Here is a 14,860-nt window from a genome sequence, read left to right as displayed (position 1 = left end):
CAGAATAATTAAATATGGCAGCCCCATAGCGTACTCCCCTGCAAAACAGCTACGTGAAAATCCCATCACCTCCCATGCTCCATCACCCCACCAAAAAAAGCAGTAGGATGTTGTGATTTACAAAGAAATAAGAAAAGTGGTTTGAACCTTTTTGAAGTCTTCAAGAAGTGAAACTGATCCAAGACAAATGGTGCATTTGAATCCTATAAAAATAAAATCGGAGGAAAGCTATGTCTGAGTAGTAGCCTAGAATCCTAGAGTATAAGTTTAGATATGTCCATTGAGTTCATCCTCTCCAACGCTGCTCCCAGTTGGAGAAACCGGAACCCAGTGAGGGCTGTGGCTTGTCTTCCTCATAGTTTTTTAGCTTCACGAAGATCGGAAGCTCAGATCCTAGGACACCTCATTATGAAACACTACCTGTAGGTGCTTATTTTGTATAAATGGGACTTTACGAGACAACCGTGTTGTGACAGAAATGTGGTTTAACATGGTCTTGAACCCAAAGAATTTCTCTCTTATCTGGAAGACTTAAGAAACAAACTAATTAAATATACAGAGCCATAAGAAGAACTACGTGATAAGCTCTAGAAGAATTCATCATTCAAGCGCGTCAGGGAGTGCATTTTCTCTCAAGTCAGAATCTCCCAATTCTAAAAGCCAATAACAAGGCAATCTCACAGCTCAGCAGTAAAGCTACTTTTAAATCTAGAATGAGATCATTGGGTTCAATAGACAGACTCAAGTATCGCCTGCCTGCGTGTAATAGACTTTGGATCTTGGCTGTGTGTTACCATAACTTCTCTGCCATCCTCATGGTGTGTGTGTGTGTGTGTGTGTGTGTGTGTGTGTGTCTGAAAATGAGTTCTGAAAATGTTCCAAGTGAACATTTGTTTCAGATTTCCTGGCATAGCTAAGAATCAGTTGCAATTATGCTTTGAACTTATATCCTCTAGTTTTCAACCTTGTCTTCATTGTTCACATGAAAGCCAGAGTCTTACTCATTTATTCATTAAGGAAATATTTACTGGAGAGTTATTATGTTCCAAAACACTGCATCAGGTGTGAATGATTTGAAGATGAAAGGGGCTTGAGAAGCGAGGGACTTGGCCAAGGATTATCTACTCACCTATCCTGTCTGTCCAAGAGTCACTCGTGAGCTGGAAAGTACCTTGTATTTCCTGTTGGAGCCAACATTCTGTCAAGATCAGATCTGTCGAAAAATGCCAGTAACTGGATCTGACAGATAATTAGCTCAAATGTTCCTTTTTAGGATAATGTTGATAGCAAATATAAAATAATGTTTGAAAATTAAATTAATAAAAATGATGTGTACTAATTACCCAGTGGTTGCCCAGGGAAACGGGGATCAGGTGCATTTCCAGCCCCCCTTCTGAAGGAAGCATCTATTTTGATGGTCTTTTTCCAGTCTCAACAGACACATCTGTCTTGCTGATGTTATGTTACCTGCATTCAGAATAGGGAGCTGTGTATTAGTTTCATTCCCATTCCTTTTCAACTCATCTTAAAAAAAAAAAAAAAGGTTGATTGATTTCAAAGAGAGAGGGGCGGGAGGGGAAGAGGGAGAGGAGAGACTCCCAAGCAGACTCAGCACCGAGCATCACCCTGAGATCATGACCTGAGCTGAAACCAAGAGTCGGGTGCTCAGCTGGCCGCGCCACCCAGGCAGGCGCCTTTTTAAAGGAGCAGATAATCCAGCCTATCAAGTCCAGCTCTCATTCTTCCACAAAACAGTTCAAAATGAGGCTAGTTCCATTGTTTCAGCCACCTTGTGAAGGCTACCTGAATAAGCTGAATGAATTCTGCATGTAGCGAGTTAATAATCTCAAGAGGGGATAACTTGGCCAAAATCTTCCGCGTCCACCGCAGAAATCCCACTTTGTGAGCATCTACATTTGTGAGTGGAGCAGACATGGCGTTGTATTCGGATGTTCAACCAAATGCCACAATTACAGCCACAAATGCATCTCTCTCTCTGTCTCTCTCTTTCTCTCATTTTAACACTACTCTATTCAAATGTAGTGATACGATCTACATTAGAGATGAATTTGTTATTTCCGTTCCTTGGATTTGCGTGTCAATTTGTCTTATTTTATAAACTATGAATTTATCAGATTACTTAAAGTATTAGAATTTTATCGTGAAAACCAGTTGGCTGTGGAGTGTGTGTGTGTGTGTGGTGGGGGTGCGTGAAAAATCAGCAGACTTTCCTTCAGGTCCTAGAGAGACATCTGTGTTTAAACTGGGTTTTTTTTTTTTTTTTTACTCTTTTTACTTCCAATTTTTTAAGTTTGATACTAATGAACATTCATGGAAAAGTAGTCATATGTTTTCAAAAGGCTCAGTTTACCCTTAATATGTAAATTATAATTGTATAAGGAACAGAAGACCTTAATTTGTAAGCATTTGAACGCCTTACAACAAAGTTCCAGTAATACTTTTTCATTAATTCCACTTAAATTTTTCTAATCCTGAAAAATTTTTTCTAATCCAAAATACATTGTCATTAATTCCTCTAAAAATCGTAAAGAAACTTTTCTAACGAATTCAAATGTTCTTTTTTTGTGGGTATTTATTTATTGACTATATTTATTTACTGAAAGCTAACTCTAGCGTAAAGTACCTGTATGAACAGTTTATCCAATAGAACAATGCCGTTAATGACATTTTCAGTATTTCATTTTGCCTATTAACAGCCCAAACCACGACATTCAGTTTTTGAGACAGTGTCACTACTTGGCACAGAAGTCTACACGAGAGCTTGTTTCATTTGCCATTTATTCCAATAACTTGACAACAGGTATTTGCAGCTAACTCTAACAGTATGTGTACAAGTACTTTCAGGCTAAAACTGCTAAAAATTTCCAATACGCATGCAGTTCAAGATATTTACATAACAACATATTTATTGTAAAACGTGTGACTCTAAGCTCTTTATAGGATGTGAATACAGGAGTCACTCTACCCTCTACGAAAACACAGCCCCATCTGAGCGAGGCGCTGCTGCTGGCGAGAGTCCTGTGTTCCATTGAGTTGAAACGGGTTGGCTGCTCTGACTGTGCAGGAATGCTACTGTGCCATCACGGAATCGCTCGGTAGCTCAATTCACACGAAACAGCGGCAGTTTGAAGCACCAGCCCTTAGCAGCCGAGAGACCCGCAGCACAAGCAGCACTGGCAGAACACACTCCTATTCTGCAGGTGGGCTCTGCTTTAAGCAAAGTCCCCTAATGCACTGAAAATACAATTTGAGTCACAGAACTTCGGTTCACATGTGACTTTTTGCACAACCATCGTGAGAAGCAAAGTACGCCTATATACAGTACCGAATTTTCTCTCTCAGGATCTAGGTAAGTGTCTTATCACCGTACTGGAAAAGGACACTTAAGCTGAAGTGTTACCTTTTAAGCCATTGAAATATGGAGCAAACACTGCCTCTAGAACAGTTTTGGGACTCAGCTTTCTAACATGGATCTTTAGATAGCCCGAGTACATAGCTATCCAGAGGCCACAATGTTGGGCCCTATCCTGCAGAAGTTTGCTTTATTTTTGTGGATTCCCCCCCTTTTTAGCTGTGTAATTTTAAAGAGATGTTAATGGTGGTTACACTGTAGCTAGTCTGTTTATGATGTCTCATTCTTATACTTCATTGCACAGAATCACCTTTAAAAATACGACTTCCTGCATTTCATTACTGTTCCCACTATTGACCCAGGGTGATTTTCATTCAAATAAGATTCTCTTTTATTAGCTGTAAGCTCCCTGGAGGGAGGGTGTTGAGGGGACAGAGATCCTGTCTACTCTATTTCTGTCCCCCCTCAGCACACATCATAGAGCCTGGCACTCAATAAATATTTATTGAATGAATGAACGAATGAAGAAATCATCGAATTGGGAGAAACGTCTGGAAAGCTTTCTTCACTCTAGCATCCAATCCGGTATGTTTCTGGAATATGTACAATCAAAATGAATTTCCAGGATCTGAAAAATCACAGAACCTCTCTTGTTCCCTATACATTTTTTGTTTTGTTTTTGGTAGACTCCATTAAAATATGGAGCCCTTGATGACATGGACAGATTTAGAAAAATGAAATCACCTTAGAGGTCAGAGGGCAAAGCAGAGAAAATCGAAGAGCGTTTCCTTACTCACCAACTGCTGGAGGGAACTGAAAAGGCACACAGATTGACCAAAGTCCAAAACCAAATCAAGCTGTTGGCCATGGTGTCCAGACCAAGAAATAGTACTTTTGAGTGTTTCAATACAAACTTAGCCACAGGTATATTCAGAAACAGTGAAAGCAATTCATTAAGAGCTAGAATCGAAGGAAATTACCATTTGCCATTTTGGAGGGGCAGACATATAGATCTGTTCCAGGCAGGGCCGGGGGAGATCACACTCTGTTGGCTGGAACCATTTCGCTGTGCTGATGCTCATAGCCATTACAGGTTGCATAGGAAATAAAAGTGAAATAGCAAAATCCAGCTGTAGGAGACAAAAACAAAATCCTAAAATAAAATAGCACTTGAGTGGATAAAGCAAACCAATATAGTCAGTGGGGATGCTAATAAGTTAATAAACGTAAAAGCGTTTGTGATTGCGTTAGGAAATAAAGCTTCAGAGTCTATGGTGTATGATGCCTTTAAACGACATAGTCTGAACCCCATGCGAACAGTTCATCTTAAAACCGAATACAAACAAAGTAAAAGTCTAAGGAGCATGAGAATCTGGATTTACACCGGAATTAACTAAGTGAGAGAGTTTATGAATCTGCCTTCTTCTGGGAGGCCTCTTTAGGATCATGTAACTACGTGAATATTAAGCTCTCTCTATTTAAGATCAATGAATGGGTTTTTCTATGGATAATGGAATGACTTGCCTTTCAGGTGAATAAGAGCAAACGCAGAAGTGGGGTCACTACCTCAGTAGTTCTAGCTAGATGTGTAGTTGGAACCTAAAAACTGTATTCACAGGATATGTATCCTAATTTGCCTTTATAATCACTTCCCAAAATACCTACCTCAGTATTCTGTGTTTATCATTGCACCAAATGAGAGCAGCCCCAAGAGGTTTTTGAAACTCTTACATGTATATGTATGTGTATGTGCGTGTATATTATGTACGTATATATATGTGTGTGTGTGTGTACATATATGTGTATATGTATGTATATATGTACGTATATGTGTGTACATATTTTTATGTGTGTGTGTACGTATATGTGTGTATATGTACATATATGTGTATATAGACACACACACGTATACGGATACTTCACTCAAGGAGGAGATGGTTTTTCTGGGAGCCGTCTCCAAGTTCAGTTACCAGAACATTCTCTCTCCTCTTGTATGCAATGTAAAATCTCAGTACATTAACTTTCTTGTAGGTCATTTCACGCCACCATTTTTTACTTCGATCTAATGGATTTGGAGAGGAATTATGATCTCTAATCAAAGAGTGAACATGTTAGATTGTCCCTGTCGCTATTCAAAGATTTTAGGTTGTTAAAGGCATTTTTTCCCCGAATGCCCTTTACGTTTAAATATACATAATTGACTTCTATTGTAAAAAAAAAAAAAAAAAAAGATTTTGTACCAGTAATTCTTAATCCAAATCATTTGGACTTAAGTAATTTCTAATTGAAAGCCTATCACATGAATTGTTTATGGTGACAGACAATATACTATTAGTCATTTTAAAGCTCTAAAAGTGAGTTATCAGGATCCACTTCAATCTCCACATGATAATAAAGGATTATTATGTGCAGTAACCTATTTATGAAAAGGAAACAGTGTGCTTCTTTCAGACGCCATCAATTGCTTTAATAAGGAATTGAAAAGCTGGGCTACTTTACATGCAGATCACCGTCCCAGTTGCATAAGGATTTACAATAGACAAAACAAAACTATTTTTTGTTGTAAAGAAGGGCTGTTTGTTTAAATCGCACAATAATGTTTGCATCTAAAAATTCTTTACAGGCTAATAAGGCTTCATAAACGTTACAGAGACTTGGTTAGTTAAAATCATTCTAACGCTAAGACCAAAACGAAAGGCTTGCTGGAGCTGACTGGGAAAAATCCAATTAACCACACGCCTAAAGAAGGCGGAAGAGAAAAGATGGTTCCTTTCTTGGTTTAGGGACTTTTTCATTGATCTGAAGCTGCAAATAGTACATGATCGGATAGCACCCCATTAACGCTCCCATAAATGTAAGAGGAAAACACCGCTTTCTGGGAAAATGTGAAAATTGAAGATTCGGAGCCTAATCTTTAAGCCTAAAAGAAATAGAAATTGATGCACACATTTGTTTCTGCTGCCTTGGATTTGCAGAGAAGTTACTTGGGATGTTTGAATCTCACCTTTGAAGGGTTCCTTCAAGGTATTTAATGGCTCATACGTCTTTATTAAATGAGGTGTGTGGCGGCCTCTACTGGTGTGTGTTTATAGAAAATGTTTCAGTAGGCAGAAAAAATACTAATTTCAATTAAAAAGTTAGAAATACAGACTCTGTCATTGAAATATACAAAAATATCTAATTTAATGCAGAAAAAATATATTACACGTTGTGTGATGCACTCTTAATTAGGAAAATAATCTAAAACACTGACCATGTTAGTGTAAAATGGTTTACGGAAGGGCATTAATTGTTCAATTCACTCTGAGATTGGGTTAAATATATTTTATTAATGAATTACTAATCCCGACTGAGGCAGTTTCTTACCTCTAGTCCACTGTTAAATCCCCTTAGTTGACTTAAATAAAATCACTTAGAACAAACCCAGAGGAAAGGAAATATTTTACAGTTAGATCTCTAAAGTCCTACAACTAGAATCATTTGATGACAGGCTGGTTTCTATAACTCAAGCAAACTGTACGTTGACTTAATAGAGCTGACATTTTGATCTATTTTACAGTGTTTTTAATTTCAAAAATACAACACATTAAAATATGTTCAATTTATCAAAGCTAAAAGCAACATTTAAGTAATGTACTTAAAGTGCAAAGGCACTTTAACACAAAGAAGTGATGCCTAGAGGCTATACTTGGTAACTGAAGACGGAAATACCATATATCATTATTTACAAAAGAATGTATAGTCTCAAAAGATCTTTGGAGATCTTCTACAAAATACACCGAATATCCATTTTTACGTGAAAAGTCTGCTTACTCCTTCTTCACTCATTATAATCTCCTCTTCCCATTCCCACACCGGAAAAATAAGAGCAGAAAAAGAAACAAAACCATAAACAAAATATACGAAACAAATGCACTGTAGAAACATTCATGTTCACTGATGATTCCTAAGGAGAGAAGGGAGGGCGGGGGGAAGAGACGGCGGGGCGGGGGGAGCAAGAGAGAAATAATTTAAAGGAAAACTCGGAAAAGCAGGATCGTTGCTTCACCCCATCCCCCAGACATTTTCAAAGTCCCCCATTGATGCTGAGAGAGGGAGGACACAAACACACACAAAAGCAAATGCCGTGTCTCCAACAGTCTGGAGCAGCGTCCTTGGAAGCCGGAGGCTTGTGAGCGGCTTCCCCTCACAGCTGACTGATGGCAGTTTGTTTCTCCAGAACTTCGAGGTAGTCTGGCTCTGATCGCGGCTTAGCTCGCAGCAAAGGGTGGTCGGGTTTGGACTGCCCCACAAAGCATTTCCTGGGAGTTCCGTATAAAACGGTTTTATTGATTCTGTCCTGGTTTTGGCGTCGAGATTCATACGAAGGGGCGAACTGCCTTTTCGGTAGGGTACAAAAGTTATAGTGGACCAGTCCCGCACTGGGAAGTTCCTTGGCTCGCTCAGCGATGTTCTGATACAGCAGCTCGGGCTCTCTCGGCGTGGCCTGCTTCTCCAGCAACTCAGTGGCACTGATCGTGTAAGCCAGCGGGGCCGGCTCCTCTTTCTTCTCCTCCAGGTTGCCATAGCCGAAGTCTTGCAGGTTTCGGTAATAGGCTACCGGGTCTCCTTCCTTCTGCATGTAGATGGGGTTCTGGCACATCTGCCCCACAGGCGGGGGGATATAGTTATAGACGTGGCCGTCTGTTTTGTCCTGAGCCTCGGTGTTGTAAGACCCATACTGGAGCTGGAAGGAGCCGACGTCTAGGTTGTTGGAACTCCTCGGCACACTCGGCACCCCCTTTCTGCGTTTCAGGACGAAGACGAATAAGCCGGCCCCGAAACAGACAGATAAGATAAAGACGACAAGCAATCCCAAAATCAGGACGGAGAGTGGAACTTCAGTGTGGAGCTCTGGGTAGGAACTGGGAGACACACTAAGCGACCGAGGAGTGTCTGTGTTGTGATTCATGGACAGAACGGTGCCGTCTGACAAGTTCGGGCTGTCGGGACAGATAGCTTCCCTCCCCAGAAACTTCAGGATCTCCCCCGCGTGCTTTGCGGGAGATTCGCAGGTCACCTCATTGATGATGACGGGGGAATTGGCATGTTCCGTCCAGTCCTTGAGCCCCATGATGTCACAGGTGCAGTCCCATGGGTTCTCTTGCAGATCTATCTGGATAAAGGCCGGAAGCTGATCCAGAACGCCTTTCACAGGCAGGTGAGAAAAATGGTTGTTTCTCAGGTTCAGCCTGGTGAGGGCCGTTCCCCCAAATATGTTGTCAGGTAGGGAGCGCAGCAGGTTGTTGTTCAGGAACAGCAGCTGGAGGTTAATCAAAGCATCGAAGGTCAGTGGCTTAATCTCCTTGATGACGTTGTACTCTAAATAGAGATACTGCAAGCTCTGCAGTCCGTCAAACATCGAAGGGGACAGCACTTCGAGGTAATTGCCGTTCAGGTAAAGTCTGCGCAGACTGGTCAGGTTTGTGAAGGCGCCTTCCTGAACGACCGCGATCCTGTTGTTCCCTAAGTGCAGCAAGTCCAAAGAGCCGTACTCTAGGAGGTCGTTCTTGTAGACGGTTTGAAGATAGTTCCCTGTCAGGTAGAGCTTCTTTGGACTGGTGGGTTTGGGCTGCAGGTCGGAGATGTTCGTGAACTTCCTCTCTTGGCAGTTCACGTTGAGGCCGTTGTCCGAGCTCTGAGAGGTACAGACGCAGCTGCTGGGGCAGGTGAGAGGCACGGGGGACTTGGTCTGGTACACCATGATCGGGCCGAAGCTCTGCCTGTCCTTTGACACGGTGACCCGGGGAGTCGGGCGATTTCGCATTTTGGGGGGTCGGCTGGCTTTGGGAGCCCTGGTTGGGTTGAGGGCGGGGTTCATGGTGGGCGACAGCCTTTGGACGTGCGTGTCGGCATGGCCGCCCCTCTGACCGGAGTCGCCGGTACTTTTTCTGGGACAGAGATCTTGCCTGGTCAGCTGGGTCACATCTTTCCCGTGCAGCCGGAAGGGGGTCTCACAGACTATCTCCCCGACGAACACGGTTATGGTGTCCAGCCAAGCCTTGAGAGGAAGCAAGTCACAAGTGCAGTTCCATGGGTTCTCCTCCAGCTGGATCTCCATGATCCCGCCAATGTGCTCGAGGACGCCAGCGAAAGGCATCACCTTCAGCCTGTTCCCTCTCAGGTCTAAGTGGGTCAGCAGGACGAAGCGGAACACATTGCTGGGCAGGGACAGCAGAAGGTTGTCATTCAGGATGAGCACCTTGAGCTTATTGAGTTTGCTGAAGGCCCCTGCCTCGATGGCGCTGATGTAATTGTAGTCGGCCTGGAGGTACTCGAGGTTCTCCAGGCCCAGGAAGGTGTCTTCCCTCAGCACCTCGAGCTTGTTGTTGTTGAGGTGCAGTCTCTTGAGGGTTTTCAGGCCGCTGAACGCCCCGGTTCGGATCTCCTGCAGCCCGTTGTTGCCCAGGTGGAGAGTCACGGCGTTGGAGTAATTGACGAACTCGTTAGGGTACAGTCTCGTCAGGAGGTTTCCATTGAGGAAAAGCTGGTAGATTCGATACTGGGGGGGCTGGAGCAGGCTGACGGTTGTAAATCCTTTGTTTTCGCAGTTAATATTCAGGACGTTTTCCTTCTCTTCGCACAGGCAGCGGATCTTGCAAATGTCTTTGGCAGTTTTGCGGCTCTCCGTCTGTAAGATCCCGGCCACGGTTAACACACTGAGGAACCAAACGCCGCTCAGCATCTTTAGGCACCGTCGGTGTCAGTTCAGGTACCTACAGGCAAACCTTGGGGAAGGGTGCCGGAGAGAGCAGAATGCGGGGGAGAGAGAAACAAGGAAGCCCGATTAAAATGGCAAAGCAAGGGGGCGGAGTGGGAGGCAGGGAGAATGCGGGGAGTGGGCAACGCGGCAGAATGAAATCACTGCGTTTCTCAAAGCAGTTTCTTCTCGCCTCGCCCTCCCCCTCCCGCCCGGCCCCCGCCAGCCCACCCACACGCGCGTCCCGGAGCACACATGCTTGCACCTGATTTCCCGGCGGGGCGCAGCCAGCCGCGGAGTCATTAGTAATCGAGTTGTCCTACTAAATCCAGCCCATCACCTCCTCCCCTGGGGGATCTTGAAGAGATCTCGGGCGGCTCGCCCGTCTTAGCTTCTTAGCTCGCAGCAGAAAATCGCTTTACTTTTTTTTTTTTTTTTGAACTGCGCAAAAAGGGGGTGGGAAAATCGGGACTGGCGATGGGGGAGGGGGAGAGGATGGAAAAGCAAAGACAGCGCGGGGTGGGGGTTACTCACACATCAGGAGAAGACGGGACCCCTCTCCTCTGCAGTCCGCCAGTAGTTTAGCATCTTCGGAAAGAGAAGAAGAGCAAGGTAAAAGAAGACGCCGCTTCCGGGGGGATGCCCTGCTTTCTGCCGGCGGATTTAATTCGGCTGGGGGGGGGGGTGGGTGCGCAGAAATTAGAAATCCGGCAGGCCGCAGGGGAGGAGAGGAGGGCCCGAGCGGCCGGAGGCCGAGGCGACAGGGACCCGGGGGTGCGATTGCGTAGGGAGGTCGGGGAGCCGGCCGGCCCGGGCGGGCGGCGGCGGCGGCGGCGGCGGCGGCGACGACGACGACGACGGCCGAGCCTGGGCGCGCGCTTCCAATCCGGCGGCGGCGGCGGCAGTGCGCGGAGCAGTTTGAATTTGAGAGGTTTTGCAGGCTCCCCCGGACAGGGCTGGGGTGACGTCACGCGGGGAGGGGGCAGGCGGCGGATCGCGGGCGCGCGGTGGGGGAGGGAGGGGCAGATGCTTCCCTTCCCCGCGAGCGGTTTGCAAAGCTCAAATCCGGGCTGCGTCAGTTGCTTCTGAACTACTCCACCTCCAACCCGGCGGGCGGCGAGCGGCTGCGAAGCTCCGGGAGAAGGATTCTCCGGGAGGGGCCCGGCGGAGGGGCTGGGACCGCGGGGACTCCTCCGGCCTCCGGTCCCTTCGACTGGTTTCTCCCACCTGCCACTCCCTCCTGGCCATTCCAGGGGGGGGGGGGTCTTTCCCAGTGAGAGAGGGTGTGTGTGTGAGCGTGTGTGTGTGTGTGTGCGTGTGCGTGCGTGCGTGCGTGTGTGTGTGTGTGTAGGAGATGTGCCTCTTTGCCTCAGGACAGGGGCCCGCCTGCCAGCCTCCTGGCGCTTGTGCCCCGATGCTCTTGGTGCGGAGTGGGGGTGTGCCCGCTCCGGAGTGGCTGTGTAGGAGGGCGAAGAGGGGCTTTGTGCTTTACAGACCGAGCTTTGTTTCGGGGCTGGGAGAATTACTTTCTGGGCGGTGACTGGCCAAACAGATACTTGCGGGGATTCTGAAAGCCAGCTCAACGTCGGAGAGAAACCACACCAAAACCATTCTCCCCGAGGCTGAGTTAGGCAGATGATGAAGTTTAAACGTGTGCTTTTTGCCTGCAGGAAGGAGAAGTGGGTGTGAGAAAGGCCCTGCCAGGCTAAGCCTCACTTGGCGGGGTGAGGGAGCCCAGGAGTGGGGGGGCCCCGGAGGGGGCCTAAGCCTCCAGGCGGCATTATTAAGTGCCAGGTGTTGGGTTTTTGCCTTCATTATCTCGCGCCTCCTGAATTATCTTAAGGTGCCCTGGAACCAGGTGGCTCCTGGTGTGGAGTCCATCTGCAAGACAGGAACGTCTGCTGCTGCCCGGAAGGGCCGGGGGCAGCCTCTCGCGAGGCAGGAGAAGGGGGCAATGGGAGAAAAGGGGGCGAAGGGATGCACTGAGGCTGCCCCTGTCCCGCCGAATACTTACACTCGCTTTTCCCGCCTCTTCAGTCCCCGCCTGCTGCGGACAGGGTCGACACAGGGACCCTCTGCTGGGCCACATTTGGAATAGAGATAATCCCACCGGCAAAACGAGCCGCCTGAGAACGGAAAGCCCCCTGCTTCTCCCCTCCTGCTTCTCCCCTCCTGCCTCCCCGGCGAGCTCAAGCTTGGATCATTCGGCCCGCACGGGCTCTTTCCTCCCCCAGAAGGGCTCTGAGAGTTTGCAGACTTAGGCACTAAGACAACCTGTGGCTCCGCCAGTCTCCTCCAGAATGTTGCTAGTGGCTTTCACCTTGCCCTCTGCTTTTCCTTCGGGGAAGAGCCTTGCCCCCCGACGTGGCGAGCCCTCTCCGCGTCCTGTAATGCTTGCTTGGTGTTGGGCAAGATCCTTTCCTTCTGGGGCCTCAAATTTCCCTTCTCTGTGCCAAAGGGCGGCGGGGAGCTGAGTTGTCCTCGGCGGGGGAGGGGCAGCTGTGATGGCCTCCCACTCTCTATTGCAATTTCATCACTGGGTGCGGAGGGATGCGTGCACCACGAAGCTTCCTTTCACAGCAAAGGGGCACTTGTTCCTCCATATTTCTAAATATTACGCATAGTTCCTAGAGAGATGTGGCTTATTCCTTGTTATTCATTTAACAAAACATTTACTAATTAGGTTAATATTTCATGGAAGCAGAAGCCAACATGAGAGCTGGACAGGACCTTTGCAATCAGATTCATTTTATAGATGAGGACGTTCTTCCACCAGAAGTGCTGACTTGCTTAAGTTCGAGCATCTATAAAATGAGAAACCGAACCCAGGGATTGTGAGTCCTGGGCCAGGAGCTTTCCCCCAAGCTCACTACTGCTTAGTGTGAACTGGAGAAGAACGGTCTGCCTACACTTACAGAGTGGTGCTGGTGTCTTACCTTAATGTGTGCTTTTGGAAAAAATTGTATTTGAAAGTGAAATACTATATAATTAGTTTTAGTTCGCAAGTAATTTCCTGCAAGACCCTGACGACGCTGTCAGTACTCCTTGAGGACAGAGACGATTTTCTTAAAAATTTCAGAGAGAGAGGAAGAGAGAGAAAGCGGGTAGATAGATGGGGGGGGGGGGCGCAGCTCGAAATCCGTGAAAATTATTATAGAGTGAAAGCCATGCGGAGGTAAGCTGGCTGGAGTGGGGGGCGACACTGGGAACCCGGAGACGGTGTGACAGATCTTCCTTCCCTGGTTAGCTTCCGACACGGGTCGGCGGACTCTCCCACCACTCCTGGGCCTCCTGCCTGCTGTCCCCGAGCCTCCACAGCCCCTTTCCGCAAACACGGTTACAGGGAACGAATCGGCCTCAGCCCGAGAGAAGCACTTTAAGTAAGTTTCGTCCGGCCCGGCGTCTCGGGAAGAACCGCCGCGGCACCCCGCGGGGGAGAGCGGCCTTTGACGGTGGCGGAAAGCTTCTGGGCGAACGGGGAGCGCAGAGGCGGACGCTCCAATAAGGCAAACCGCTCCCTCTCCTCGCCGGGCCGAGGGGAGCAGACGCGGGGACTCCGTCGCCTCGAGCTCCCTCGCATCTGAGTAGAGCCCGGCGCGGGGCGCGGGGGCTTGCACAGCGCGCGGGGAGGGCCGGCGGGGTTAGAGCCCGCACCGCCGGCCGCCAGCCAGGCCTCGAGGGGGTTAACGCGAGTGCGGCGGGCCTGCTGCGGAGGGGTGTCAGCCGCCCGGCCGCCCTTCTCCCCCCACCCCCCAATCCCCGCAGGTACGGTTCCCGGAGGGCGCTTCCGGCGGCCAGCGGGCCGGACGATTCCCGGCTCTCCGGGCACCGGGCACCGAGCACCGACCGCCAGCTCAGCCCTCCTCGCCTTCCCCCGGGCCGCCGGACGCCTCATGCCCGGCGCTGGGGCCCACAGCCGCGACGGCCACGCGCGCCGCCTTCGCCCCGGCGACCGTTCTCCTCGGGACCCGCGGTTCGCCGGCGGCGCACGGGGACGCCCGGCCGGCGGTGGCCCCGGAACCTCGCGACGCCCGGAGCCCGACCACGCCCGCGCGGGCTGTCTCGGAGCGGGGGAGCCCCGGGCGGGCGGGGGCGGCCACCGAGGGGGCGGCTGCCGGCGCGCGGTCCCCGGCCGATCGCGCCCAGGCTTCCCGCACCCGACCACCCACCCGCGAGGGGAGGCGGCGGGGAAAGGCAGGGGGCTGAGCGCCGCGTTCCCGAGCGCTGAGAACTTACCCGGCGAGCGCGCCACCCGCAGCTTCCCCCGGAGGCGCCCGCAGCACCGGCCAGCCGGGAGGCGCGGGAGCCGGCACAGCCTCGGACCCGCGCGCCCGGGAGCGGGGGCTTGGCGGCGAGCGCGGGCGGCGCCCCCAAGGGCAGGCAGATCCCCACTGGAGCGGCTCGCCGCCGGGCAGCGCTTCTAGCAGGAAGCAGGGAGGGAGCCGAGAGGGAGGAGGGAAGAAGCACGGGGGCGGGGGTGGGGGGGGTGTGGGGAGGCAGGGACGGCCGCCCCTCTCCGGCACTTATCAATCACCCTGCAGATCAAATGTCCCCGCCGTGCTCCCGGGAGGGGCCTGTAGCAGCCCACAAAGGAGCCGCCGCTCCATTTCTCTGACGAGCGCGGCGGAGCGCTGCTCACGCCTCTCGGCCCCTCTCGCCTGGAACTCTGCCCCGCCCTTGCAGCTCCTACCGTGGGCTGCGGCTGGGACTCGGTCAAGTGAAATGAGGATGGCCCTCGGTCGGTACCA

General features: G+C 49.4%; 1 protein-coding gene across 1 annotated transcript; it reads right to left on the bottom strand.

Annotated features, from left to right (window-relative positions):
* Positions 1–7,559: 7,559 nt before the first annotated feature.
* Positions 7,560–10,097, bottom strand: SLITRK2 (SLIT and NTRK like family member 2; the record flags this gene model as incomplete). Its single annotated transcript, XM_080794703.1, has 1 exon — positions 7,560–10,097. The coding sequence occupies one exon, from the start codon at positions 10,095–10,097 to the stop codon at positions 7,560–7,562; it is 2,538 nt and encodes an 845-aa protein (XP_080650829.1).
* Positions 10,098–14,860: the final 4,763 nt, after the last annotated feature.

The sequence above is a fragment of the Martes martes genome (genome assembly GCF_963455335.1).
Source record: "Martes martes genome assembly, chromosome: X".
Classification (NCBI taxonomy): Eukaryota; Metazoa; Chordata; class Mammalia; order Carnivora; family Mustelidae; genus Martes; species Martes martes.
Note: the sequence above shows the minus strand (reverse complement) of the source record. Positions and strands in the feature narration are given on the sequence as shown.